The sequence below is a fragment of the Eumetopias jubatus genome, unplaced genomic scaffold (assembly GCF_037043125.1).
Source record: "Eumetopias jubatus isolate StellerSeaLion01/CBP00866 unplaced genomic scaffold, mEumJub1_p1.0 scaffold_10, whole genome shotgun sequence".
Lineage (NCBI taxonomy): Eukaryota > Metazoa > Chordata > Mammalia > Carnivora > Otariidae > Eumetopias > Eumetopias jubatus.
The window spans coordinates 21,831,706-21,858,308 of record NW_028274816.1 but is presented as its reverse complement, the minus strand read 5'-3'; the positions used below and the strand labels follow the sequence as shown (position 1 = coordinate 21,858,308).

Below are 26,603 nucleotides of genomic sequence, written 5' to 3'. Positions count from 1 at the left end.
GAAAGACTTTCTTTCATGTGTTCTTAATAAATACTCATAACAACTGTGTAAGGTAGTTATTTTTCCTAAAAATCAGTTGGGGAAAAAAAAAAAACAAAAAGAGGCTTAGAGGAATGTATGGAGGTGAATCTTGACTCTAGTAGGTCAAGTCTCCAAAGCCCATGCTTTCCTGTGTCACAAAGTGATAAATTTTAATTATAACATATTAGTGTGAAATCAGGCCTGCTTTAAAGAGGGAACTTCTTTGGGATTGGTTTTGGGAGATAACTATTATCTGACAGCTCCTAAACAATTAAGGTCCTTATTAGGTAGGGCCTAAAGGGTATCATACAGGTATAGAACATCCAAAATATATACCTGCATCATAAAAGTGAATAATTTTAAAAATTTAAATAATCCAAACAGTGGCCTAACAGCTCACACACACTATCATGAGGTATTAATTTAGATTTTAGGTTTCTGTACTCTTAAGAACAGTAAAATTCATTTATCAGAGGATAGTTTCTCTTAAATCTTTCTAACAAAGTTCTCTTAACATGTTAGGATGAACAAGTAACCCACAGATCTTATGTGGAGCCCAAAGCTCTCTGCTTCAAACTCATGATTTCATCTTAAAATGTGTATTAGATATTAAAATAAACACATACACTTGTAACTTAAAAAAATGTATGCTAGCCTGCATTTTGTCCAATATGGTCATATTAATATAACAATGTCTTTTTTTTTAAGATTTTATTTATTTATTTGACAGAGAGAGAGAGTGCACACAAACGGAGTGGCAGGCAGAGAGAGAGGGAGAAGCAGGATCCCCACTGAGCAGGGAGCCCGATGAGGGGCTTGATCCCAGGATCCCGGGATCATGATCTGAGCCAAAGGCAATTGCTTAACCGACTTGAGCCATCCAGGCACCCCAATATAACAATGTTTTAAGATACCAGCTAAATTAAATTGCCTAATTTTACTCAGCTAAAATACATATGCCTTGGTGACTTCATATGGTTGCTATGAATATCAAATGGGTTAAAAAGTTAAAGTAATAAAAAATGTTTTGTAAAGTACAATTTACCCAAATATAAAATTGTTTTTAAGAATAATACTCAAAGGAAAAAAACAATAATATTCAAGGAGCAATACATTTTGGATAGAGATCAGACGGGGGCAGTATTTTTATCTCTTTTAAATAGGAAAAACAAAGGGAGACACATCCAGGTGACCATACCTTTATGGGCCCAACTATAATTTCTACTGATAAATTCTGCCTCTGTATAAGCTGTAGTTTAATTATGCACAGAAATATAGTTATCATCCAACCAATAAAACAGTCTAATTATTTAGAGAAAGTACTTATACTCTGAGAAAAAATGAAATGGACAGTCCTTAGTTTGAATCATACTATGTCACTTCCCTATTTGGAGATTTGAACATTACCAGTGAGGACTACTAATTAAAGGTTTACTATTTCCTCTCATTACAGCTCCTGTTAATTTATAAATGAGCTATATTCAGGAAAGAATCTTGTGGCTTGACTGCAATGAGAGAAAGAAGATAAAAACAGATGCTAAGTGATGGCTGTTATTAAGTGGTAGGCCATTCACCTATACAAAACTTATGTAATTTAGAAAAGGAAGTTATTTATGATCCATCCTCCTACTTTCACACATCCTCAAAAATATTTTTTCATTTGCCCCTAGCTAATTTACTTACCCAAATCACTTTTTCGGGCTATGACAGTGTCACAGTGGGGACAGTGAAATTTGGCCACATTTTCTGTGTGCTTCTGTAAAATGTGCATCTTCATGGTACCACTTTGGGTAAACCGAGCATGACAAATATAACATTCATAAGGTTTTTCCCCTTAAAAGGAAATGCAGAATGAACAAATTAGATGAAATGAGCACCATCATTTAACTGGAGAGTAATTCAGGTGGTAATTCAGCTGCAGTCAGGTAGCAAAAAAGCTAAGCTACAGAGAATCCTCAGGTGTTACCCAGCGAGCCCAAACCTAAGGCCTGCTGTATGGCTCACACCCACTCTTAAGAGATGGCACTCAAGTCCTAAACTGTTGGCTGTCAGCTCCACCACAGACTCACTCCCGAGAGCAAGTGAGTGAGCAATTCCTACAAGGCCTGCCTTTGGGGGACAGGAGATGGACAACAGGAAGACCTCCAAGTTCTTTCTAAGTTATCTTTATATCCAACATGCGGCTCGAACTCAAGACCCCGAAATCAAGAGTCACACACTCAACCGACTGAGCCAGCCAGGCGCCCCTACAAATTTTTCTTTTTTAGGAAACACAGTATGGGAGAAACTGAATGAGTGGGTTAGGTAATCTACCCAGACTTCTAATAGTGAAACTTTCCATTCTCCAATGTATTCTCAGAACAATGAATTCAGAAGATATGCCAGAGAGGCATTTGTCAATTCCATTACTTTTATGCCAGCTCCCATTCTGGTAAGCAACAGGGGTGTGAGGTGGTTTACAGGGTCCCATGGGATCCACTGAAAAGCAGCTCATTAATACAACAAGGAGGGAAGATGTCCTACCTGAATGAGTTCTCATGTGCCTTTTCAGCTTGTATGTGTCCCTGCTGGCATAACTGCACAAGCTGCACTGGAACGGACGCTCCCCAGTATGAGAGCGAATGTGACGTTTTAATTTGCTGACCTGAAACATGAAAGCACAATGACTGTAATGTGAATGCTGTGGGTCAGGCACAAAACCTTAGCTTTTGGGCACTGAAGTTCAGAATACAGAAAAAGTCTAAAATACACTATTTCTTCCTCCTTATTTGTAATTTTTGTTTCTCAAATCCTTATAATCCAAAGAGAGTAAATAAATGGATAGGGCAGAGATGACTCAAGATGGGTTATTAATAACTACTTAAGCTGGGTGATAGATTCATGGGGGTGTATTATCCTATTTTGTCTATTTCTATATATGTTTTCTGCTTTTGTATAGATTTGAAATTTCCATAACAGTTGAAGTAATCCACGCTTATCTATAGATCAATTTCCTTCCAGATACATAGGTATCAGATGTTTTTTTGTTGTTCAGTTTAACCCTAAATAATTTTATTGCTATTAGAATGTGAACCTATTTCCTGCTATCTATCGTATAAAGTAAGTTACTGGCTTCTGTGTATTTGTCTTATATCTGGCCACCCAAATGGACTCTTACTGCTCTGTTTTTTTCAGCTGATACTCTTGGATTTTTTTGGTGTAAGCAAGTATATCTGAAATAAATAAGCTTTACCGCTTATAATTAATTTCTTATTTAGCTGGGATTTCCAATACAATCACAATGTTGAAACAGTAATGGTAAGAACAGATGTCTTGTTCCAAATTTTTATTATTTACTTATTTTTTTAAAAGATTTTATTTATTTGACAGAGAGAGACACAGTGAGAGAGGGAACACAAGTAAGGGGAGTGGGAGAGGGAGAGGGAGAAGCAGGCTTCCTGCTGAGCAGGGAGCCTGATGTGGGGGCTCGATCCCAGGACCCCAGGATCATGACCCGAGGTGAAGGCAGATGCTTAACAACTGAGCCACCCAGGCACCCCTTATTTACTTATTTTTAAGTAATCTCTACACCCAGTGTGGGGCTCACGACCCCGAGATCAAGGCACCTGTCTTGTTCCAAATTTTATTGGGATACTCCCAATGCTTCAGTTAACTGGGATGGATTGACTACGGGTTTCTGGTATACACTCCTTATAGTAAAGCTATTTTCTTCTACTCTTAACTTGCTAGGACTTTAAACAGTAATGAATATTGAATTTTATAGCTTTTCAGTAACCTACAGAAATGATCATATGGTTTTTCTTAAACTTCTCAATGTAGCACACACCAGTAATTTCCTAATGTTCAACTCTCCTTGTATTTTAGATATATTCTCTTTAGTGATCATTTATTTTTAAAATATATTATTCAATTTGGTAAATAATTTGATTTAGCTTAGTTTTCTGTGAGAATAAGATACACTTTTCTTTTTGGTCGCATTCTTACCCAGTTTTGATAACAGTGTAGCCTCAAATAGTAAAGGAGATAACAGTTTCCTTTTTTTTTTTTTTTTTTAAAGTAGGCTCCAATGCCAGGCCTGAACTCACAACCATGAGATTGAGAACCTGAGCTGAGATCAAGGGTTGGACACCTGACCGACTGAGCCATCCAGATGCCCCCAAATTTTCCATTTTTAAATGCTCCAGGTACAGTTACTTGTTTCTTTGATGTTTCGTAGAACCTACCTATAATAACATGTTGTACTAGTGCTTTTTTAAAAATGGGTAAGTCTTTCACATTCATTACAGTTTTAGTATTTTTGGTGGCAGGGAAGGGGAGTGGGAGTGTCAATAATCTCATAAGATTTTCTATCTCATCTTAAGTCAGTTTGGGTAGTTCTTATACTGGAATCATGGTCTTAGGAGAGGAACCAACAAGTTGCTCAACACTCACTTCTACACTGGCGTAATCGCACATGGAACACTTAAATGGCTTCTCATGGGTGTGTTTATAACGACGATGCCGCACCAATTCTCCACTAGTCACAAAGGCCATGTCACAGTCTGGGCACTTGTGAGGACGAGTACCTAGAGAAAGGAGGTTATAACAGGAAGACAAGATCAAGGGCACAGTTAATGACAGTTCAACATTTGACGAGAACTGCAGCATGAGGTTGAACCCTGGTCATCTCAACAACCTTGCACTAGCCTGAGAATAACTCCAAAGCAATAGGGGGGCCCGGCGGACTTTCTAACATTAACCCCAGAATATTGGAGAACATGTGCCACCCATTTAATTTCTCTTAATTACCCATTTGAGTGCTGCTTTTGAATACAAAAATCGCCCCCCCCTTTTAAAATACTCGTAGCAAGAATTACTATTAAACTCTACTCAATTGGCCAGAGACCCTTGTGGTGATATCAAAAAGACTTGCACCTCATGGAGCACACTACCTACACTTATGAGTTCATCAGCCAGCCAAAATACAAAATCCTTTTTACCCCTAGTTTATGAATTCTGATCACTATGGATCAAAAGTGTTTCAACTTTTTTATTTTTTAAAAGATTTTACTTATTTGAGATAGAGAGCATGTGCATGAGCAGGGGGAGGGGCAGAGGAAGCAGCAGATTCCCCTGCTGAGCAGGGAGCCTGGGGTGGGGGGGTGCCCGATCCCAGGACCCTGGGATCATGACCTGAGCCCAAGACAGATGCCACTGAGCCACCCAGGCACCCCTATTTCAACTCTTGATTAAAAAAATATAGAACACCTTGGGGCACCTGGGTGGCTTGGCAGGTTGAGCATCTGACTCTTGATTTCAGTTCTAGTCATGATCTCAGGATCATGAGATGGAGCCCAACATCAGGCTCCATGCTTGTGGAAAGTCTACTTGAGATTTTCTCCCTCTGCTCCTACCCCACCCCCTGCTGATGTGTGCACACTTTCTCTCAAATAAATAATTTTTTTTTTTAAGATTTTATTTATTTGACAGAGAGAGACACAGTGAGAGAGGGAACACAAGCAGGGGGAGTGGGAGAGGGAGAAGCAGGCTTCCCGCAGAGCAGGGAGCCCAATGAGGGGCTCGATCCCAGGACCCTGGGATCATGACCTGAGCCGAAGGTAGACGCTTAACGACTGAGCCACCCAGGTACCCCTAAATAAATAAATCTTAAAAAACAAAAACAAAAAAACATCTCTTAAACCTCAACGTTTTGTCAAGCAGAGGTCACAGAATTAATAGTTATTTGACCCAAAGATATTCAGAAATAGATTGCATTAGGAGTGTAACAGAAGATAAAGGAGACTGGGAAATAAAAATAGTTCAGCATACGTGAAAATAAATTTCAGATAAATAAAGAACTAAATATTAAAAACATTTAAAAAAAGTTATTTGACCCAAGATTCTTCTGCATATCAAATCTTACTGTATTATGACTGTACATATAGGGACATTGGGCTGTCCATATTCGGATACTTTTTTCTAAAGAAAAAACAAAACAAAAAAACCCCCAAAAACCAAAAACCAAATGTAATAGCTTGTTTTCTATATAAATTTATTTTGATAATTCCAGAAATTTATCAAAGAATTTACAAAGTAGTACTGCCTTTTATGTGATTTAAACAGATGACCCTTTTTTCAAAAAAGATTTTACTTATTTATTTGGGGGAATGGAGGGGGAGGAGTGTGCAAGCAGGGGAAGAGCAGGGGGAGAAGGACAATCAGACTCCCCTGCTGAGAGCAGAGCTCAACTTGCCTCTGAGATCCCATGCCTCTGAGATCATGACCTCAGCCGAAATCAAGAGTTGGACACTTAATCAACTGAGCCACCCAGATTCCCCAAAAGATCACCTTTAAAAAAAAAAAAAAATCTCTACACTCAATGTAGGGCTTTAACTTACAACCTCGAGATCAAGAGTCGCATCCTCTACTGACTGAGCCAGCCAGGTACCCCTAAACGGATCACTTTCAAACATCCGTATCTAATATTCTGTGATCTCAATGTGAATTCATGAAATATTTAAACATTTTTACAAACTAATATACTCCACTTTCTTTTTCCCTTTTACTGAAGGAATCTTACTGTTTTTAGTATGTCCTCACATAGTAGCCCTATAACATAACTGACTGATTATATTACTGGATCTTCTCTAGTCACTTTATATTCTAAATATAGCACTGGAAGTATGCCCAGGTAATGATGACAAGGAAATAAGCTGACAGCAGAACACAGTGCTGTTTTCATAGATCATTACTGAAAAACTAGGGACCATCTGTAATTGCGCACTGCAGGTAACGGATGACAACAAAGTAATCCCAAACACCAAAATCAAAGGAAGGTTACCTCTGAGAACGGAATTAGAAAGAGTCACAATGTAATGAATGGGACTAGCCATCTGCAGAAATGATTCTGAGATGGACAGAATCCTCAAGAGGGAAGTGTGATTGAAGTATGATAGTAACTAAGAAATTTCAAGGAATGTTCATTTGCTCAGTTTGCTTCTTTATTATCACTGGAGATGTAGGAGTGATGGACAGAGTTCTTGTCTATGAAAAAGATTCTGGCAGCACAGATCGATAAGTGAAACAACAATTAACAAGAAAGAAAGCAGGATCCATTTCTGTTAGAATAAACTGAACTGAAAACCAAGAATTTCTCATGTTTACCTAGTACTATCTAGGGGACAGAAAGAGGCCTGCTACTGGTAGACATAAGCATGGCAATTAGGAAAGAAGCAGACATTGCTGTACAACAGAGATTTCCACTGGGTTGTACCACATGATTGCATATGTCCCTCTACTCAGATCCATGCTTACCAAGTCATCATTCAATTGCTACATCTTCTTGATATAGGCAAGGGTATCCCCTAGAATGCAATACAACTGCATCCAGAAAAGGAAAAGGTGTATTCCTCACCATAAACTCTGATTCCATCTGACCCTTGAGGGTTTGATTAGTATGAATCAGTCCTGCCAAATTAGCTCTGAGTGACTAGACAGACCACACTCTTATTTTCAAAGCTGAGGACTAGACCATGACATACAGTGCCCACATCAACCACTCCCATTTTAGGAAGTCCTATTATGTGGCCAAATGCTTTTACCTAGTCATATGCCCTTTCACAGTGTCTTCAAAACTACCAAATAAAATATACTATCAAGTGTCTTGAGTAGAAAGCAGGGAAATAATGAAAAGTGACCAGATCATATTAGCAAAGAATATACTAATCCACAACATATTGCTTACAGGCCAAACTCAACTTGCTCATGCTCAGTAGACTACCAGCACATCAAATCAAAAACAAGAGCTGTGTTTAGTGGAGAATCTGGATAGAGGAAAGCTACTCTGCATGAAGAACCGTGTGAGAGAAGTTTCTATCAGCACTTAGAGCCAAATGCCAATATTGAAAGAGCAAAGAGCCCAGAAGAGAACCTAAAGAGAGCTCCTGCACAGTCCCTCCACTTTAGTGACTCCTGAGACCTGATCACAGCCAACATGACACTAACATAGAATATTAAGTATGGGGGTGCCTGGGTGGCTCAGTCGGTTAAGCGTATGCCTTTGGCTCAGGTCATGATCCTAGGGTCCTGGGATCGAGCCCCACATTGGGCTCCATGCTCAGCAGGGAGTCTGCTTCTCCCCCTCTCTGCCTGCTGCTTCCCCTGTTTGTGCGCTGTCAAATAAATAAATAAAATCTTAAAAAAGAGTATTAATGTATGGAGCACAAATGAATAAGTGTCTGAATTGCTAGAGTAACGCCTTAAACTTTCCATTCTGAGATTATGAATTACTTACCTTTGTTGAAGTGAAACAACCAGAAACCATGGCTTTTACAAAGAATTGCATTGCTATTTCTAATGTTCATCCTTATAGTGCCTGGCAATTGTTGCCCGGGAATTTCGGGCGTCATTTTTTGTCACTGATGTTAAAACCTTGGCAACGCGGATGGTGATGTCCTTTAGGAAATATTACAGGTTAACCTCCATAATTTTTTTCTGGATCACCATACCTAAACAGTTTGGATTATTTTCCACTAGATTTTCTTTACATTTGCCTACAAATTCATCTGCTTATAATAAATCAGGATTACAACATAAGAAAGAACAAAAATCACTCTTCTTTAACTTCCCACCAGAACCACCTTGGATGATACTTAAAACCCAAGTTTTAACCTTTGCTATGCTGTAGCCCCCAACATTCATATCCAGCACCTGTGTGTGTGTTAAGGTGATTCCTCAGGAGGGTGACTGTTCTGAATGCCCTGCCACAGAGATGGCACTTGTGTGGTCTCTCATCAGTGTGACTTTTCATGTGACGATCCAAATTTGAACGCCGTGGACATGTATAACTGCACAGCTCACACTGGAATGTCTTCTTTACACCTATATGAAAAACAAAACACTTACTTCTTGCAAGGTTTCAAACTGTTAAGTTTAATCCTAATGTTAAATTTCTACAAATAAATTTCATTAGCCTTTTTTAACTAAATCCAATCTAAGTCATATTAAATCGTTATTATTTCATGCCACTAATAGATTTACTTCTTTGTCTTCAGGACTTAAAAAATACTGAATTTGGAAAAACTTTTAGACTGGCTAAAAAGGACTGGTACCCAGCTCACGATCTTAAAAACAAAACAAAACAAAAAACCCATTTACTATAAAATAATTTGCATATACCCTGTGTTATTTGCTTTATCCCAAAATGATTTTATGAGAATATAATGGATAAACTCATTTTACCTTTCTTTTTAATTTTTGTTGGTTTTGGAGGCTTCATGTTACCAACCACTTTCTCTGCATTAACCTCCGATAGCAGACCCTCCTGCTGCTCTTCCTCAAAATCGTAGACAGACACATCCACATCTTTGCCCTCCTCTGTGTAACGCAGTTTGCTCTTTTTGGTTTTCTTTGTTTTTTTGGCTGGCGGCTGATAATCTGGGTCTTTTTGCCAACTAGGATCTTCTTGAGGCGGAAGTTCCCCTTGCTCTAGCGTCTCCACCTCTCCATTGGCCCCTACTTTCACCACTTGAAATCCTTCAGGCAAAGGTAAGGTATGACATATCATGGGTTCGCTTTCTGCAAGGCCCTCTTTAGACACTTCATTCTCGTAAGCCCCCTGAAGTTCTTCTACCGAAGTGGTGGCAACAGGTACAGTCACGGGAACGGGTACTTGGACAAGCTGAAGCTCTCCTATGTTTATGGGCTGTTCCTCCATATTTACAACCTGCAAGGTTATGATCTGGGTATCGTCCACAGCAGCCTCTGCTTCTGGAGCGACTGTACCCTCCATTACTTCAGTCTTCATCTGAAGAAGGGTGGGATCCAGCTGTTCCATCATTACCATCTGTACACTGCTATTGACGTCCTGGACCACCTCACCCCCATCAGTCTGGTTCTGGGGCAGGTGACAAGTGTCCTCTTCCTGGCCCCCTTCCCGGCGTCTCTGGTAAGTCTTTCTTTCCTTTCCTTTAATGAAAGTTTCAGACTCTTCCACAATGGCTTCAACCGCCTCACCTTCCATTTCCCCTTCCTTTATTAAGGAAGAACACAGATTGTTATTCATCCATTCATTCATTCCACAGACGGTTATTTAAAATAAAGCTTGTCTAAATGAAAATACATACATTTTAAAAGAAAATGACCCTTGAAAAATGAATTAGGAAATAAATGGTTGTTAATATTCAAAAAGACACAACAGATATTATGTACCTCCTGATGGAAGAACAAACTACCACCTATGAAGCAGTCTTATTAAACAAAACAAAAAATCTGAAACTCATCAAGTCTCTAGAGCCAACCACTAATTAACAGGAAATTGGTGACAGAATATGTTTCTTTTTAAAAGATTATTTATTTGAGAGAAAGAGCATGTGCATATGAGCAGGGGGAAGGGAGAGGAAGAAGCAGACTCCCTGCTGAGCAAAGAGCCTGATGAAGGGCTTGATTCCAGGAACCCCGAGATCATGACCTGAGCCAAAGTCAGATGCTTAACCAACTGAGCCACCCAGGTGCCCTGGTGTGAGAGTACGTTAAATTACACTACCAGGATGAAATCAGTACGGCAACTCTGCAGGATTAACTACCCAGTTTCTTCTGCAGATAAATCACCAAGACAAAAAATGGAAAGAATAGAGGGAGAATGTACGTATCAATGGTTCTCAACCTGGTGACTTTGCCTCCAGGGGGCATTTGGCAAGGCCTGTGACATTTCTGGTTGTCACTACCGAGGTGGGTGTGCTACTAGCATCTAGTGGGTAGAGGCCAAAGATGTCACTAAATATCCTGCTATGCACAGTTTCAGTCCTCCACAACAAAGATTTATTGGTCTGCAAACGTCAATAGTGCTGAGGCTGAGAAACCCTGATAGACAAAAGAGATGTAAGAAATACAGTACTGGGGCACCTGGGTGGCTCAGTCAGTTGAGCTCTTGATTTCAACTCAGGTCGTGATCTCAGGGTCCTGGGATCAAGCCGGGGTGTAGGGCTCTGCACTCAGTGGGGAGTCTGCTTGAGACTCTGTGTCCTTCTGCCCCTCCCCTGGCTCGCAAATGTGCACACGTGCTCCCTCTCTCAAATAAATAAATCTTTAAAGGAATACAGCAGGGGCACCTGAGTGGCTCAGTTGGTTAAGCGTCTGCCTTCAGCTCAGGTCATGATTCCAGGGTCCTGGGATCAAGCCCGTATCAGGCTCCTTTCAGCGGGAAGCCTGCTTCTCCCTCTCCCTGCCACTCCCCCTGCTTGTGCTCTGTGTGTGTGTCATATAAATAAATAAAATCTTAAAAAAAAAATAAAGAAATACAGCAATCACAACATATGGATCTTTTTGGATCCTGATTCAAACCAACAAACGATTTAAAAAAATAGGACATGAGCAATTAGATTCAACTCTGGATTTTTTTTCCCAGTTCTGGATATTTGATATTAAAGAATTATTAACAAAACTAGTTTAAATCCTTTACATTTCCTGTATCTATTAATAAAAACACTGGCAGAGGGCCTTGCTATTTTTAGCTAAATTCTACCTTAGAAAATACCCTGTCAGTGTTTTCTCACCCTGTTTTTTTCGAGCCAGAATCAGACCTTGGATCCAGACTCCAATGGTCCTGATTGTGGCTACCACACAACACTACCTCCTGTGTTATACCATCAACTTGACATTCATGCATCTCTCCTCTGTGAGATCATGAATTCCTTGAGGACAGGGACCATGTATAACAAGTCATTTCTGCTCCTCAGCACTATGCCCAGGTTGGTAGATACTCAACTGCTAACTGAACATATTAAAAAAACTGGAAAAGAAAAAAGAGCCAATTCATAGTTTCTGGCTCTTAAATCTTGTGAGTACCAAAAGTACCTAGACACCTAACAGTAAAATGGGTCTGAACAATCATCTAATTCACAGAATAATTTAACTTAAGTATATACAAGATTAATTCAAAATTAAAGTGTTTTGTGTCCTTGCCCTAGTCTTACACAAATATTTTGCTACTTCTATGAGAGACACATGTCTCCAATTCTCTGTCTGGACACCTTAACACTGTACACATGTTGGCACTCAGAACCACCTACAAAGGCAGGAAAAAGACTACAGACGGACGGGTGAGACCTGGTCCTGCATTCAATGAATTACTATCTATTTTATTTTAAAAGTTTATTTAAGTAATCTCTATACCCAAGGTGGGGCTCAAACTCACAACCCCAAGATCAAGAGTCGCATGCTCTTCTGCCTGAGCCAGCCAGGCGCCCCTAAGGGGTTACTATCTAACTTAAGGGACAGAACAGGTACAATGTTTAAGGTAAAAGAAGGTAGGTTTGGAGAACTCTACATAACCAGTGTGAACTAGTCACACTAAATTCTCAACAGTCCCATGTGGCTGGAGTGTTGGACAGCACTGCTTTATATCTTCGTCACTCGAAGCATGGTCCAAGGACCAGCAGCAATGGCATAACCCTGGAACTTGTTAGAAGCACAGAACTTCAGGCCCTATTCTTTTTTCTTAAGCAATTCTATTTTTTTTTAAGTTTTTTATTTATTTAAGTAATCTCTACACGCAACATGGGGCTCAAACTGACAACCCTGAGATCGAGTCACACACTCTTCCAAATGAGCCAGCTAGGTGTCTCTTCAGGCTCTCCTCTTGACCCACAGAATCAGAATTTGCAATTTAATAGATCTCCAAGTGGTTTCCTACACTAACGTCTGAGAAGTACTACTTTATACCATTGCTCTTCACAGATTTTTTAAAAGCGTTTTCAGGCCAGGAAGGTCCCAAAATTAGTACCCCAACAAAGATGGGTAATTTCAAATGTTGGAGTTAGGGAACAGAGAAAAAGCCCACCTACCTTGGTGACATTCTTGGGAAAAAAACCAAAGCACAAAGAACAAAAAATTCATAAGACATAAATGCTAATGCTGACCCTGCCAGAGAATCACTACATAATCCCAAGCTATTTAGATATCCTCAAATGTAAAACTGGTGGAGGAAAAACATTTAATTTCTGAGCTCTGCTGGGTTGGGAGGCATACAACAATTTGAAGAACAAAAAAAAAAATCCATCTCTGCCTTGAATTTGAGAACTTTTAAATATAAATAATTTGTAAATACTTGCTTGTAAATAACCAAGTCTAACCTAAAAGAAATCACTGTAATTATAAACCAAGTAGAAAAAGAAATGGTACAAGGAGTACAAATTGAAACCAATTGTGCTGCCAGGGAGCTGAGCTGAAGGTATTCTCTCACTGTGAAAAAACACATGGCATAGGGTTCCTGAACATCAGCCTCTACTCAGGGTCTTAAAGCAGGAGTTTCGCTGCTTTTACAGAGAAAAATCAACTACAAAGTAGAAAGGCACCCACCTCTCCCTTACACTGCTTAGAAAACTCAAAAGCATCCCCTCAAGCAGTGGATCCCTTTACCTAACATTCTCCCTTAGAAGGGAGTCTCTCCTCTGAATCAATAACTAACCTATAGACTGGACCAGGTCTCTCTTCCTACTCCCTAAGGACTGTGCTCTGCTAGCCTGTACCTTTACAGCATACCATACAACTTTAGCAGTTATGAGCCATTTCTTCTCTTCCTCTACAGACTCAGCTCTGCCTCCACTCAGTTTCTCTTAGCCACACAACACACACAGAACACACAAAGAGACTCTTAACTATAGGAAACAAACTAAGGGTAGCTGGAGGGGAGGTGGGTGGGGGGATGGAGTAACTGGGTGATGGGCACAGAGAAGGGCACTTGATGTAATGAGCACTGGGTGTTATAGGCAAGTGATGAATCACTAAATTACCTCTGAAACTAATAATACACTATATATTAAATTGAATTAAAAAAAAAAAAAGAACACACTTACACTCCCCTCCCCTTGCTCCAGTCAGCCATGCTTTCTAGATTTTTCAAACATTTTTATGGACCAACGCTACAAAAAAGGGATTTACACTTACTTTCAGACACAATTTTTTTTTTTTAGATTATCAAAGTAGGTTAGTTAGAGAAATCTGAAACGTGAAGCACATAAAATACATATTTTTTAAGTTATTCAAGGGGTTCCTGGCTGGCTCAGTCAGTGAGGCATGGGACTCTTGATCTTGGGGTTGTGGGTTCAAACCCCATGTTGGGTGTAGAGATTATTTAAAAAATAAAATCTTAAGGAAAAAAAGTTATTCACAATCCCTATACCTGGAGATAATCACCTAGCCCTTTTATTTTTTTTCAGTGTTTTTCCCCCTTATGGATATAGGGGGATGAGATGACATCATACATTTAGTTTGAACACACTTGTATATGGCTTTGCTCACCTATCTTCATAACATATCCTTATAAAAAGGACTCCATTCCCTCTTTAGCCTTCTGTGGTCCCTCTGCTTGGTCCATAAGCACCACGTACCAAGAACCACAGCAGCTAACCCAAAGCCCTTCCCGTCATCCCCAATCTCAGTTTCTCTGGCAGTTGACAGTATGAAACTTGTATTCCTCCTTCATGAGCCTCTTATCTCCCTCTGTCTTTCCTAGGTCTCTTCGTCTCTGAGAACTACTCCACTTACCCCTCCAAACACATCAAGGCTCTGTTCCTTTCTCTGTAGCCACCCCATTTGCTAGCCTTTTTACTTCAGCTGTCTCCACAGAGATCTTTCAAATCCACATCTGCAATTCCCTAGTTTCACTGTCTATAGGAGATCTCTCCATGTGGATGTGTGGCTATCACCTTCAACTCAATGGCACTGGAGAAGGAATAAAGAAACCTGGACTGCAGTCCCTAATCCATCACTGAACAAAGGTGCTTAGAAAGTAGGTTAGTCCTCTGAAAAACAGATCCTTTCTGTATTCTGTCATCCTGGTGACAAAGTGAAGCTTAGAAATATTTGTTTAATTAATTAGTATATTTATTTTTTAAGATATTATTTATTTATTTGTCAGAGAGCACACACACATGCACAAGCAGGGGGAGGGAGCTGCAGGCAGAGGGAGAAGCAGGCTCCCTGCTGAGCAAGAAGCCCAATGTGGGACTAGATCCCAGGACTCTGGGATCAGGACCTGAGCTGAAGGCAGACGCTTAACCACTGAGCCACCCAGGCACCCCTAATTTCTTTATTTATTAAAAATTTTATTTATTTGACAGAGACACAGCGAGAGAGGGAACAAAAGCGGGGGGGTGGGAGAGGGAGAAGCAGGCTTCCCGCCGAGCAGGGAGCCCGATGTGGGGCTCGATCCCAGGACCCTGAGATCATGACCCGAGCCGAAGGCAGACACTTAACAACTGAGCCACCCAGGCGCCCCAAGATTTTATTTATTTGACAGAGAGAGAGAGAGAGATGGTGAGAGAGGGAACACAAGCAGGGGGGAATGGGAGAGGGAGAAGCACGCTTCCCGCTGAGCAGGGAGCCCGACACGGGGCTCGATCCCAGGACCCTGGGATCACGACCCAAGCCGAAGGCAGACATCCAACAACTGAGACACCCAGGTGCTCCCCCCAATTTACTTATTTTTAAACAGTAATTTTGGGGGGTGCCTGGGTGACTCAGTTGGTTAAGTGTCTGCTTTTGGCTCGGGTCATGATCTCATGGGCCTGGGATGGAACCCCAATAGGGCTCCCTGCTCAGTGTGGAGTCTGCTTCTCCCTCTTCCCCTGCTCCTCCCTCTCCCTCACCCCTGCTAGGGCTCTCACTCTCAAATAAAGAAAACCTTAAAAAAAACAAAACAGTAATTTTAGTATGTATGTATGTATGTATTTATTAAGCAAGCAAGCAAGCTCTACCCCCAACATGGTACTTGATCATGACTCCAAGAATAAGAGGTGCATGCTTTACCAACTGAGCCAGCCAGGCGCCCCAGGAACATTTTTTTGAAAAATCATTCGATCAACTTCTAGGATGGGAAAAGAGAAGGTTCCCTCAGACTGTGGCAGGGTGATCCTAGCAATTGTAAATGTCGGGGCCGGCAGAGAGGAAAATTGGCACCTAAGCACTTACCTGCCCTTGCTGCCTACTGGTCGAGTGGGAGGATGCAAAGGTCTAGCCTGTAACAGGGACCCTTGTGGTCTGGCCTTGTTCCTAGCCACCAGCCTGGCCCGCATCCTCGGGAGCCTACTGGATCAGCCCTCTCCCTCTTGCCTCAGTCTCTTCTTTGCCAGCTTTGTTGCTCAAATCTTTCACATCTTAAAACTTCCTTTAACGCATTCAACAATTTAGCATCTGCCATTTCTGTATTCCTTTCATGGTCAACCTCACACTGTCTCCACTCCTTTATTTCTCTTCCATGCTTTGGTTTACCAGTCTGGTTTCTGTTTCCCAAATTCTCTACTGAATCTCTCTTAAGGCGTGCAATGGCCCTTAACTGGTAAATCCAAAGGAGACTTTTTCTGTCCTGATCTGACTTGACCTCTCTGTGGAATTCAGCGTTCTAGTCTAGGCTTTATCCCAGAATTATGCCAGACCATCAGAAAAAAAGCTGGGTATATTTGTGTCACATGGTCTTATCCCCTGAAGAACTGCTTTCACCAAGTTCTGTTTTGGCATTATGCCCTTGGCTTACACTAAAGGATACATGGGAGAAATTTTCGAGTTACGTGCTTGAAAAAGCTTTTCTTCAACTAAGGAATTTTTTCTTTCATTGTTGAGACCTATGTAACAGGATCGTGAGCTACCACTTTTTTTAGTTGGCCACACCTTGATCAGTTTTTTTCCTCTCAAGCTATGTAATAATAGCTTTCTATTCTAATTTGTACTTTCTAGGGTTTTGACTTTTATCTTTTTTTTTTTTTAAGAGAGAGAGGGAGTGAGTGGGGCTGGACAGAGAGAGAGAGAGACAGAATCCCAAGCAGGCTCAATGTCCAGCGCAGAGCCCGATGCAGAATTGGAGCTCATGACCCTGAGCCAAAATCAAGAACCAACTAAGCCACCCAGGTACCCTAACATTTCTTATTTATATTTTCTGTACTTTTCTCTAAATTCTTTGTGGAAGACGATGAGCTATAAACTTAAAACTGTATATACATATACATTTAATACATACAAAATACAGAAACATAGGGAGTTATGCCATTCTTAAGAAACCTATCAAAATAAAAATATCCTCAACTAAAAATCTGCAGACCTATTTGAAGATTACAAAACTCTCCCAAGAATGGGAGTGTCACTAAACAGGGACACTACTATCTATATCCATGATCATAAAGGCCAAACATGGGGCACCTGAGTGGCTCAGTTGGTTAGGCGTCTGCCTTCGGCTCAGGTCATGATCCCAGAGTCCTGGGATCAAGTCCCGTGTCAGACTCCTTGCTCAGCGGGGAGCCTGCTTACCCCTGTGCATGATGCTCCCCATGCTTGTGTTCTCTCTCTCTGACAAATAAATAAAAAATCTTAAAAAAAAATAAAAACAACACAACAAAAAAAACCCACCTTGAAAAAAGATATAGGTGAATATCAGAATATCATTCTGATCTCAGAATGAGGGAGGTTTTGTGCTAAGACACAGAAATAATGGAGTAAATTACTGAAGTTTTGACCACCTTAAAAAAAAATTCTTGGGGCACCTGGGTGGCTCAGCCGTTAAGCGTCTGCCTTTGGCTCAGGTCATGATCCTGGGATCGAGCCCCGCATCGGGCTCCCTGCTCAGTGGGAAGCCTGCTTCTCCCTCTTCCCCACCTGGGTTCCCCCTCTCGCTGTGTCTCTCTCTGTCAAATAAATAAAATCCCTAAAAAAAATTCTTATTAAAAAAAACACTGAACAAAATTAAAAAGAAAATGGTCAACAGAAAAAAAGTATTTGTAACATATGTGACAAAGGATTAACAACCTTATCATATGATTGTCAAATTTCTAAGGAAAAGATGAACACTGAAAGAAAAAGCTGGACAAAAGATATAAATGACCAAAAAAAAAGGGCAGATGAATTAAAAAAAATAGAGAGAGAAAGGAGAAAGAACCTCTTTAACACTAAATCACACAAAAAAGCAAATTAAAATAATATGACAAACATTATCTCTATTAAACTGCTACAACTGTTTTAAAGGATAGTCCCTAATGTTGGTCATGCTGCCATGAAATCAGCAAGGTAACTGATGATATGAATCAAGAATTTTTAAAATATTCAAATTGTGATCCAGTAACTCCACTTTATGTCCAGAAATAATCAGAGATGAACATCAAGATTATAAGGACATTATTTTACATTTTATTTATTTAAGTAATCTCTATACCCAATGTGGGGTCCAAACTCAGGACCCCAAGAGATCAAGAGTCGCATGCTCTTCTGACTGAGCCAGCCAGGAGCCCGACTATAAGGATATTATTAATCAAAGGGACTAATTATAAACAACTTAGACATACCACCATAGGTGAATAGTTAAAACCTGGAAAATGACATATCCACAAAGTGGAATATTATGCAGACACTGAAAAATTACATTTCAATATAATGCCTAATATGAGGAAAATGCTCATTCCATATTAAAAAAAGGAGGGAAGGGACAGGAGAAGCAGAATGGAATAGTCATTAAAAGCTTATGCCACCCCCCACCCCAAGCCAGAAACCTGCATCCCAATTTTGGTTCCTCTACTTAACTAGGAGTGTGACATGGAGTGAGATATGTTACCCTTCTGTGCTTCTGTTTCCTTTTGTACAAAACGGACAGTGATGGTAGCCACTTCACAGGCTGTCATAAAGATTCAACAGAACAATGCACACACAAAGCCTGGCTACTGTGCTCCTCTGGATCCTCCACCCCAGAGGGTAATGAATACATGTTAGCCAAACAAATATATAACCTTTCAGTTTTCTAGAATTCTTTTTTTAAAGATTTTATTTGAGAGAGATAGAAAGAAAGAGCGTGTGTGCGCATAAGGGGGGGGTAGAGGAAGAGGGAGAAGCAGACTCCCCACCAACCAGGGAGCCCAATGAGGGGCTTGATCCCAGGACCCTGGGACCATGATCCAAGCTGAAGGCGGACACTTAATCGAATGAGCCACTCAGGTGCCCCAGTTTCCTAGAAATCTAATCACAAACCTTACATAAATGTTCCCCACTAAAATGTCTTCTCTGATAACTGAATTTCAGTAGGATGAAGGTAGCAACCAATGGACAGAACCTGGTGACTAACCAATTCTAGGAAAGAAAGAGAAAAAGAGCCAAAAAGGAACAACAGCATCCCAGACTTTACTCTTTACTAGTCTGTCCAGCACACTGCTGCCTGATCAAACTTTCTTTCTGAAGTGAGGTGCAAAAACTCATGGTGGTTGAGGCTTACTGAATCACTCCAAACTTTCTTTTCTTCTAAAGTAATCTCCATGCCCAATGTGGGGCTCAAACTCATGACCCTGACATTAAGAGTTGCATGCTCGGGGCGCCTGGGTGGCTCAGTCGTTAAGTGTCTGCCTTCGGCTCAGGTCACGATCCCAGGGTCCTGGGATCAAGCCCCACATCGGGCTCCCTGCTCAGCGGGAAGCCTGCTTCTCCCTCTCCCACTTCCCCCTGCCTTGTGTTCTCTCTTTCACTGTCTCTCGCTCTGTCAAATAAATAAATAAAATCTTAAAAAAAAAAAAGTTGCATGCTCTACAGACTAAGCCAGCCAGGCGCCCGTCAACTCCAAACTCTTTAGGTCCACTCTCAGAACTCTATACAGTTTGTTCCCATCCTTTCCACCCACCCAACCTCACCTTCTGGGCATCTTCTAAACAAGTGCCTATTGTCTTGTCCCCTCCCAGCTCAAGTGATCCCCTAATCACATCTTTTTTCTCCCCCATGTTTTTTAAAGATTCTGTCAGAAAGAGAGCACAAGCAGGGGGAGCAGCAGGCAGAGGGAGAAGCAGGCTCCCCACTGAGCAAAGAGCTCAATCCCAGGACCCTGGGATCATGACCTGAGCTGAAGGCAGAAGCTTAACCAACTGAGCCACCCAGGCGTCCCTAAATCACATCTTCTTAAGTGCAAACTGACTTCATGTTTGTCTGGTTTTCACTATAGTACACTATTCTGTTTGTCTTTTCCTCAAATAGTCTTATTAGCTTGTTGAGGGGAGGAACTATGCCTTTTACTTCTGTATCCTCTACAGCAATAAATACAAGACAGTGTTATGTAAACAGCAGACACTCAATATTGATTTTACTGTCACATCAAATACATATCGATGTTTCCAGCCCATGACAAGAGCAGGAAGGGAATATGGAAAAACAAACTATTGTATGCTAAGTGGAAGCTTAATTATATGAATTTATTTCCTTTATTGTTGTCTGTGTCATTTCTTTTGTGTGTGTCATTTCTTAAATAAAGAAAAATAAAAAGTCTTTTTTTTAAGATTTTATTTATTTATTTGAGAGAGCGAGAATGAGAGAGAGAGAGAGAGAGAGAGAGAGAGAGAGAGAGAGAGAGAGAGAGAGAGAGCGCGCGCGCACATGAGAGGGGGGAGGGTCAGAGGGAGAAGCAGACTCCCTGCTGAGCAGGGAGCCCGATGCGGGACTCGATCCCGGGACTCCAGGATCATGACCTGAGCCGAAGGCAGTTGCTTAACCAACTGAGCCACCCAGGCGCCCAAGAAAAATAAAAAGTCTTAACAACACAATTATAGGTTAGATTTAAAAAATCCTGCCACATAAAAATAAAGGCTAGGGGCACCTGGCTAGCTCAGTCAGTAGAGCATGTGACTCTTGATGTCAGGGTCATGAGTTCAAGACCCACAATGCACGCAGAGCTTACTTAAAATTCTAAAAACTAATAAAATGCACTTGTATCATGCACTGTAGGTACTCAATAAATATGTTCCAGCTGAAAAAAAAAGTTTTTTTAAATAAAGGCTAACTGTGACTACACTAGTGTTGACAGTAAGATTTAGTAATTATCACCTAGATGATGGCTGAACAGGCAATATGTCAGATATTTTCCAAAGGAAATCAACTAAAATAACCTTTTATACTCCTCAATACAGAGTTTAGTCCTTTGGGGAGATCAGTTATAAAATACGTATGTACTAAAAATAAAAGATGGATATGGAGAATAAGATAGTAGAAAAGGATGATTTCTAGTAGTCTACAAATAAAACTACCACAACTTTTTTTTTTTAAAGATTTTATTTATTTATTTGAGAGAGAGAGAGAATGAGAGATAGAAAGCACGAGAGGGAAGAGGGTCAGAGGGAGAAGCAGACTCCCCGCTGAGCAGGAAGCCCGATGCGGGACTCGATCCCGGGACTCCAGGATCATGACCTGAGCCGAAGGCAGTCGCTTAACCAACTGAGCCACCCAGGCGCCCAAACTACCACAACTTTTTAATATACTACTGTCCTTTACAAGGGACAACTGATTGCTAAGAAATCCCAACTTACTTCCTGAGAACATTAGAAGGCTATACACTCTTCTCAAGAAATAGTAACCCCAAGTTCCCACGATTTTAAGAACACAGTATATAACACACGTAACATGCAAAATGCTTTAATCAACTGTTTAGATCATTAGTGAGGCTCTTGGTCAACAGTAGGCTGTTAGTAGTTAAGTTTTTTGGGAGTTATAAGTAATACCCAGATTTTCAAGTTGGGAGGTTGGGGCGTGGAGGGCACTAGCGTCCCTAACCCCACACTGTTTAAGGGCCCAGGGTAGCGTGATGAGTGCTGTAATAGGGATTAACATACTTCCCACCACCCCGGCACAAAGGATGGCTTAAGTGGGTAAAAGACGGCTGCTAACGCTGGATCTTAAAGGATGAGATGGACCTTGACAGGCAAACTACAGTAGAGAGGAACATGTAAAAGAGGAAACTCTAAGTGGGAGAAAAAAACATGTATGGAATTAGTCAAATTCTGTGCAAAAAAATTCAACGTAACTAAGTGGAACCATACTAAATTATCTCAGGTTTATTAGTGTGACCTGGCTTCAGAGGCCATGTTCTGATTCCTCAGTAAGGGTAGCCTGTTTCACTTACTGAACATTTACACATGCAACAGAAGACAAAGTCTATTTGGGAGTCAACACACGAGTGCCACAATACCAAGTGAAAGCTGCTTCCCAAGCACATGCTGCCCCTCTCTGCTTTTTTATAGTTCGAATGACAGTTTTGCTGCCATACAACAACTTAATGCCTCACTTCTTGTGCTCCCAAGGGTGACGATGTCAGGAACTACCACATCTCTCTTTGCTTTGCTCCAAGCCCATATCCCCAAAAGCAGCTCAGGGTTACACTGTCTTTGGAGCAGTCCTACAGTCTTCCACTGCTGGGAATATGAGAAAGGCTGGGATCTATAGCAAGTCTATCAACTTGAATAAATATGTCATAAAAAGGAACAGATTACACACACACACAATAAGAATTTATAGAACATGCAATAGGCACATCTATGGATTTGGGAGTAGATTCTACCGGAGCAGTAGTTCCCATACCTGGATGGTTATCAGAATCACCTGGTGAGCCTTAAAATACATAGATCCTAGAGATTCTGATTCAGTAGATCTAGGGTGGAAGAGACTTTATTTCAAAAGGTTCCCAAGTGATTGATATAGAACCTCCGCGGACCATGGCTTGGAAGTGACTGACCTAGAATACAATAGTTATCCACCCTAAATACAGGTCTACATAAGTCCAAGCTACTCAAATACCCATGGTTTTCTACTATGAGAATTTTTGGTTCATTCTTTAGAACAAATAATTGTTTCGTTTATTTATTTAGAGAAAAATCTACAAAGTCTACTTCAAAACTAGTATGATTCCCATATAAGCAGTAATGGAATATACAACCCAAAAAAGAAGTCCTAAAGTTTTGGGGCACCTGGGTGGTTCAGTCGTTAAGCGTCTGCCTTCGGCTCAGGTCGTGATCCCAGGGTCCTGAGATCGAGCCCCACGTCGGGCTCCCTGCTCAGCAGGAAGCCTGCTTCTCCCTCTCCCATTCCCCCTGCTTGTGTTCCTTCTCTCACTGTCTCTCTCTCTCTGTCAAATAAATAAAATCTTGGGGCACCTGGGTGGCTCAGTCGTTAAGCGTCTGCCTTCGGCTCAAGTCATGATCCCAGGGTCCTGGGATCAAGCCCCATGTCGGGCTCCCTGCTCCGTGGGAAGCCTGCTTCTCCCTCTCCCATTCCCCCTGCTTGTGTTCCCTCTCTCGCTATATCTCTCTGTATCAAATAAATAAATTAAAATAAATAAATAAATAAATAAAATCTTAAAAAAAAAAAAGAAAAGAAAAAGTCCTAAAGCTTTACCTCTACCATGGGTACCAGCCACAAAATCTCTCTCTACACGGTATGAACAAGCTTAACACATGACACAGGAAAAAAGTAAAAAGAAGAAAAATGGATATACATAACAAGAGTGAACTCCTGGTTTTGCAATGTGTCTCAGTGACCATGTGGCCAATGCCTGAGTATCTCTATAACCCAGTACTCACTCATGAAGGCTACCTGGTGGAACCAAGACCATTTTTATTTGGTAAATGGGGTCTCCTATAAGGTCAGTGTTAAATCAGAAGCCAACAGCTTAAATCCAACAATGTACCCATACTAAAAGTATAATAATGATAATAAATGGCAATATGAGGTCTGTGAACAAAGATCAAGTAATAGTTATATTGAAAAAAATAAAATATTCTTAGTGAGTCAATAGTGTAATAGCATGAAGTATGGATAATAGCTAAAGTGCTACTCAACAGAAGAGAAGAAATCTGAAAAACAGAAAAAGGATATACGTGTATAGGAACAGAGATACAGAAGTTTAAACAATGGAAGAAACAGAATGTTACTTTAAACTAATATTAGTTTATGAAAACAAGTAATTTGTCGATTTGGTTATTCCTTAAAAATATGGGAACAAATACAGGAAAGCAGATAAAGGCAAGAGCTTGACCAAGAGACCGGGGTGGGGGGAGGAATTATATCTTTATAAATACCCAAAAGACATGACAAGGAGAGAAAGAGCAAAGACCTTGTCTGACAAGGGGCCAGAAAGGAAAAAAATATATAAGATAATATATTACTTTATAGTCTCAACATATACTCACAACAAAAAATTTTAAGTAGGAGTAGAAAGTTAAAGATACAAATAAAACAGAGACACAAGAAATAGTGAAAGTAATTAGGATACCTTCTATTATTATAGAATAATTACATACATACCTCTGTGAATGTAAAATATTTTGTACCTGCTCTATGATACATGATCATGACCATGCCATGCCAGAGTTGTTATACCAGAGCTTACAAAGAAATAAACGTAGTGGGATGAAATAATTTTTAACTTTCAATGGTCCAACTGGACAATACTAAAATAGGTGCTAACCAACACTGACCTCCAACGATGGTTTGTTATCACAGAGAAACTACAGAAGGATTCTGAAAAAGTCCTGAGTTATAAAGAAAAAAGTAAAGAAGCTCAAAATCCAAGCAGTGCTAGTACTGGATACCAAGCTTTAATATTAGTGACAGTCAGGGTCTAATAGTGTATTGAACACATGGACAACCTTTAAAGTTGGTGACAATGTTAAAATTCTGACACATACTAAAAACCTAACTTGTGCCAGTGCACAGGTATACTATACTCAAGAGTAGTAACAATGTATAGTCTTTAGTTTTTTTATAGATATACACAGATTTATAATTCTGTCAAAAGAGATCTAAAAAAACGAGTATCTAATAATTAGCTACAGAACCAAAAGCAGTAGGATATTCTGTGAAACCCAGAGACTATTCAGAAACAGTATGGGGAAGAATAAAAAAAGGTAGAAGCACCTGTCCTACATCTATAACCTCAGGAAAATCACTTTGCCTCTTAGGTTTCTTTTCTGTAAAATGAAGAGACTGCCAGATGACTTAAAATTTCATCTGGGTTTTTAACATTCTACACTTTTTTTTAGGTTATCAGTCAGATTCATCCTTGTAGGTAAGAAGGGAACAAGAAAGTACCCTTACTTCCCAGCTAAAAAAGTCAGACAAGAAATTTTAACAAGTGCATACAACAAAGTTGTACAAAAGGATGGAGCAAAAGGTAGTTCCCTAGCTTCGCAGTCCACTTGTCTGTAACCAAGAATCAGGAAGAAGTCTCTAAAATCTATTTAGATGAAGATGGCTAATGCACACCACTCTACTAAGTGGCATTTACATCTGAAGTCCAGGAAATTTGGGGGGGGGGCGGGCAGAGGGAAGGGGAGTGAGAGAATCTTAAGTAGGTAGTACCACGCTCAGCAAGGGGCCCCATGCAGGGCTCGATCTCAGGACCCTGAGATCATGACCTGAGCCAAAATCAAGAGTTAGATGCTTAACTGACTGAACCACCCAGGCACCCTTCAAGTCCAGGAAATTTAATGAGGAATCTTTGTGTCAGACAAAAACACAAACATCAGATATAATCTACCAGACTGGCTCTTTCCTCCCTCCATTAGGATATATTTTAAGCTAGAAAGGCTGCTCAAAGTCAAGGTATAATCACTATTTGTATATCCCACTCTCCCTGCACACAGAACATCAAGACATCTGCTCTTCAAAAGCCCTTACCAATCCAGGACATTTTAGGACTCTATTTGCCACCTTTCTTGTTGGGGAGGCACCTACCCTCCTTCAAAATAAGAAATAGGGGATTTAATTTTAGGGTGATAAATGCTTAAAGCCATAGCTATATACTTGATAGGATAACTGACTTAACCATTAGCTAAGATACACATTTATCTGAAAGTCAATCAGCAAAAATCTCCTACTGAGAACAGTCAAGAACAGAATCAAAAAAGGACTCTGAATAGTTATTAGACAGCTCAAAATCTATGCACTCAAATGTACAATTAACTTGGCTCTTAACTCAAAGTCCATTTACTCTTATAATAAAAATAGTTCAAACAATGGGGAAGAGGAGAGATGAAGTATTAGAGGCAAAAAGCTAGAGCCAAAACCAAGACTTATCCCCAAAGGAACAGGTTAGAAAACTTAACAATCAGCAATAAGGAACTACATTCCTAGTAATTTGAAATAACATAGGGTATCTAATGGGGAAAATGTCCATTAACATATAACATGAAGAAAGATTACAAAAGAGGATGCATGACAGGATTCTAACTTAGTTTAACAAATGAAACAAATAAAACTATACAAATACGGGCGCCTGGGTGGCTCAGATGGTTAAGCGTCTGCCTTCGGCTCAGGTCGTGATCCCAGGGTCCTGGGATCGAGTCCCATGTCGGGCTCCCTGCTCCTGGGGAGCCTGCTTCTCCCTCTGCCTCTCTCTCTCTCTCTGTCTTTCATGAATAAATAAATAAAATCTTTAAAAAAAAAAAAACTATACAAATAGCATTTCTGGTGACATCCCCTACCTTAAGTCAGGCAGGTATTACATCTCTCCTGGACTGATGTAAATGGCCTCTCAACTAGTTTTCCTGCTTCCCCTCTTGCTTCCTTACCACCATTTTTCACACAGTGGACTAAGATTTCTAAGATGGAAATTTATTATCAGCAAGGATACTTCAATTCTGAAACCTCCCCTGTGAAAACTTGTAAGCTTAAGTCTACACTCCTTCACCTGGACTACAGGGTCCTCTAAGGTCCTATCAGCAGAGCTGCATCCAGCCCCATACACTCTTTCATAACTGCTTTCAGTAGCCAGAACTTCCTAGGATTCTCTCCTCCTGCCTCTGGGCCTTTGTGCATGCCATTCT

General features: G+C 40.5%; 1 protein-coding gene across 3 annotated transcripts in view; it reads right to left on the bottom strand.

Moving 5' to 3' along the window:
* Positions 1-26,603, bottom strand: part of CTCF (CCCTC-binding factor) — a 49,269-nt gene that overhangs the window by 11,302 nt on the left and 11,364 nt on the right. For all 3 annotated transcript variants that reach the window (XM_028095147.2, XM_028095161.2, XM_028095156.2), the window contains 5 exons: positions 9,241-10,030; positions 8,710-8,880; positions 4,453-4,586; positions 2,545-2,665; positions 1,705-1,854 (listed from right to left, as the gene is read on the bottom strand). In XM_028095147.2, the coding sequence (XP_027950948.1) occupies positions 1,705-1,854; positions 2,545-2,665; positions 4,453-4,586; positions 8,710-8,880; positions 9,241-10,021 (1,357 nt within the window). In that variant the 5' untranslated portion in view covers positions 10,022-10,030. The remainder of the gene's footprint in view (positions 1-1,704; positions 1,855-2,544; positions 2,666-4,452; positions 4,587-8,709; positions 8,881-9,240; positions 10,031-26,603) is intronic.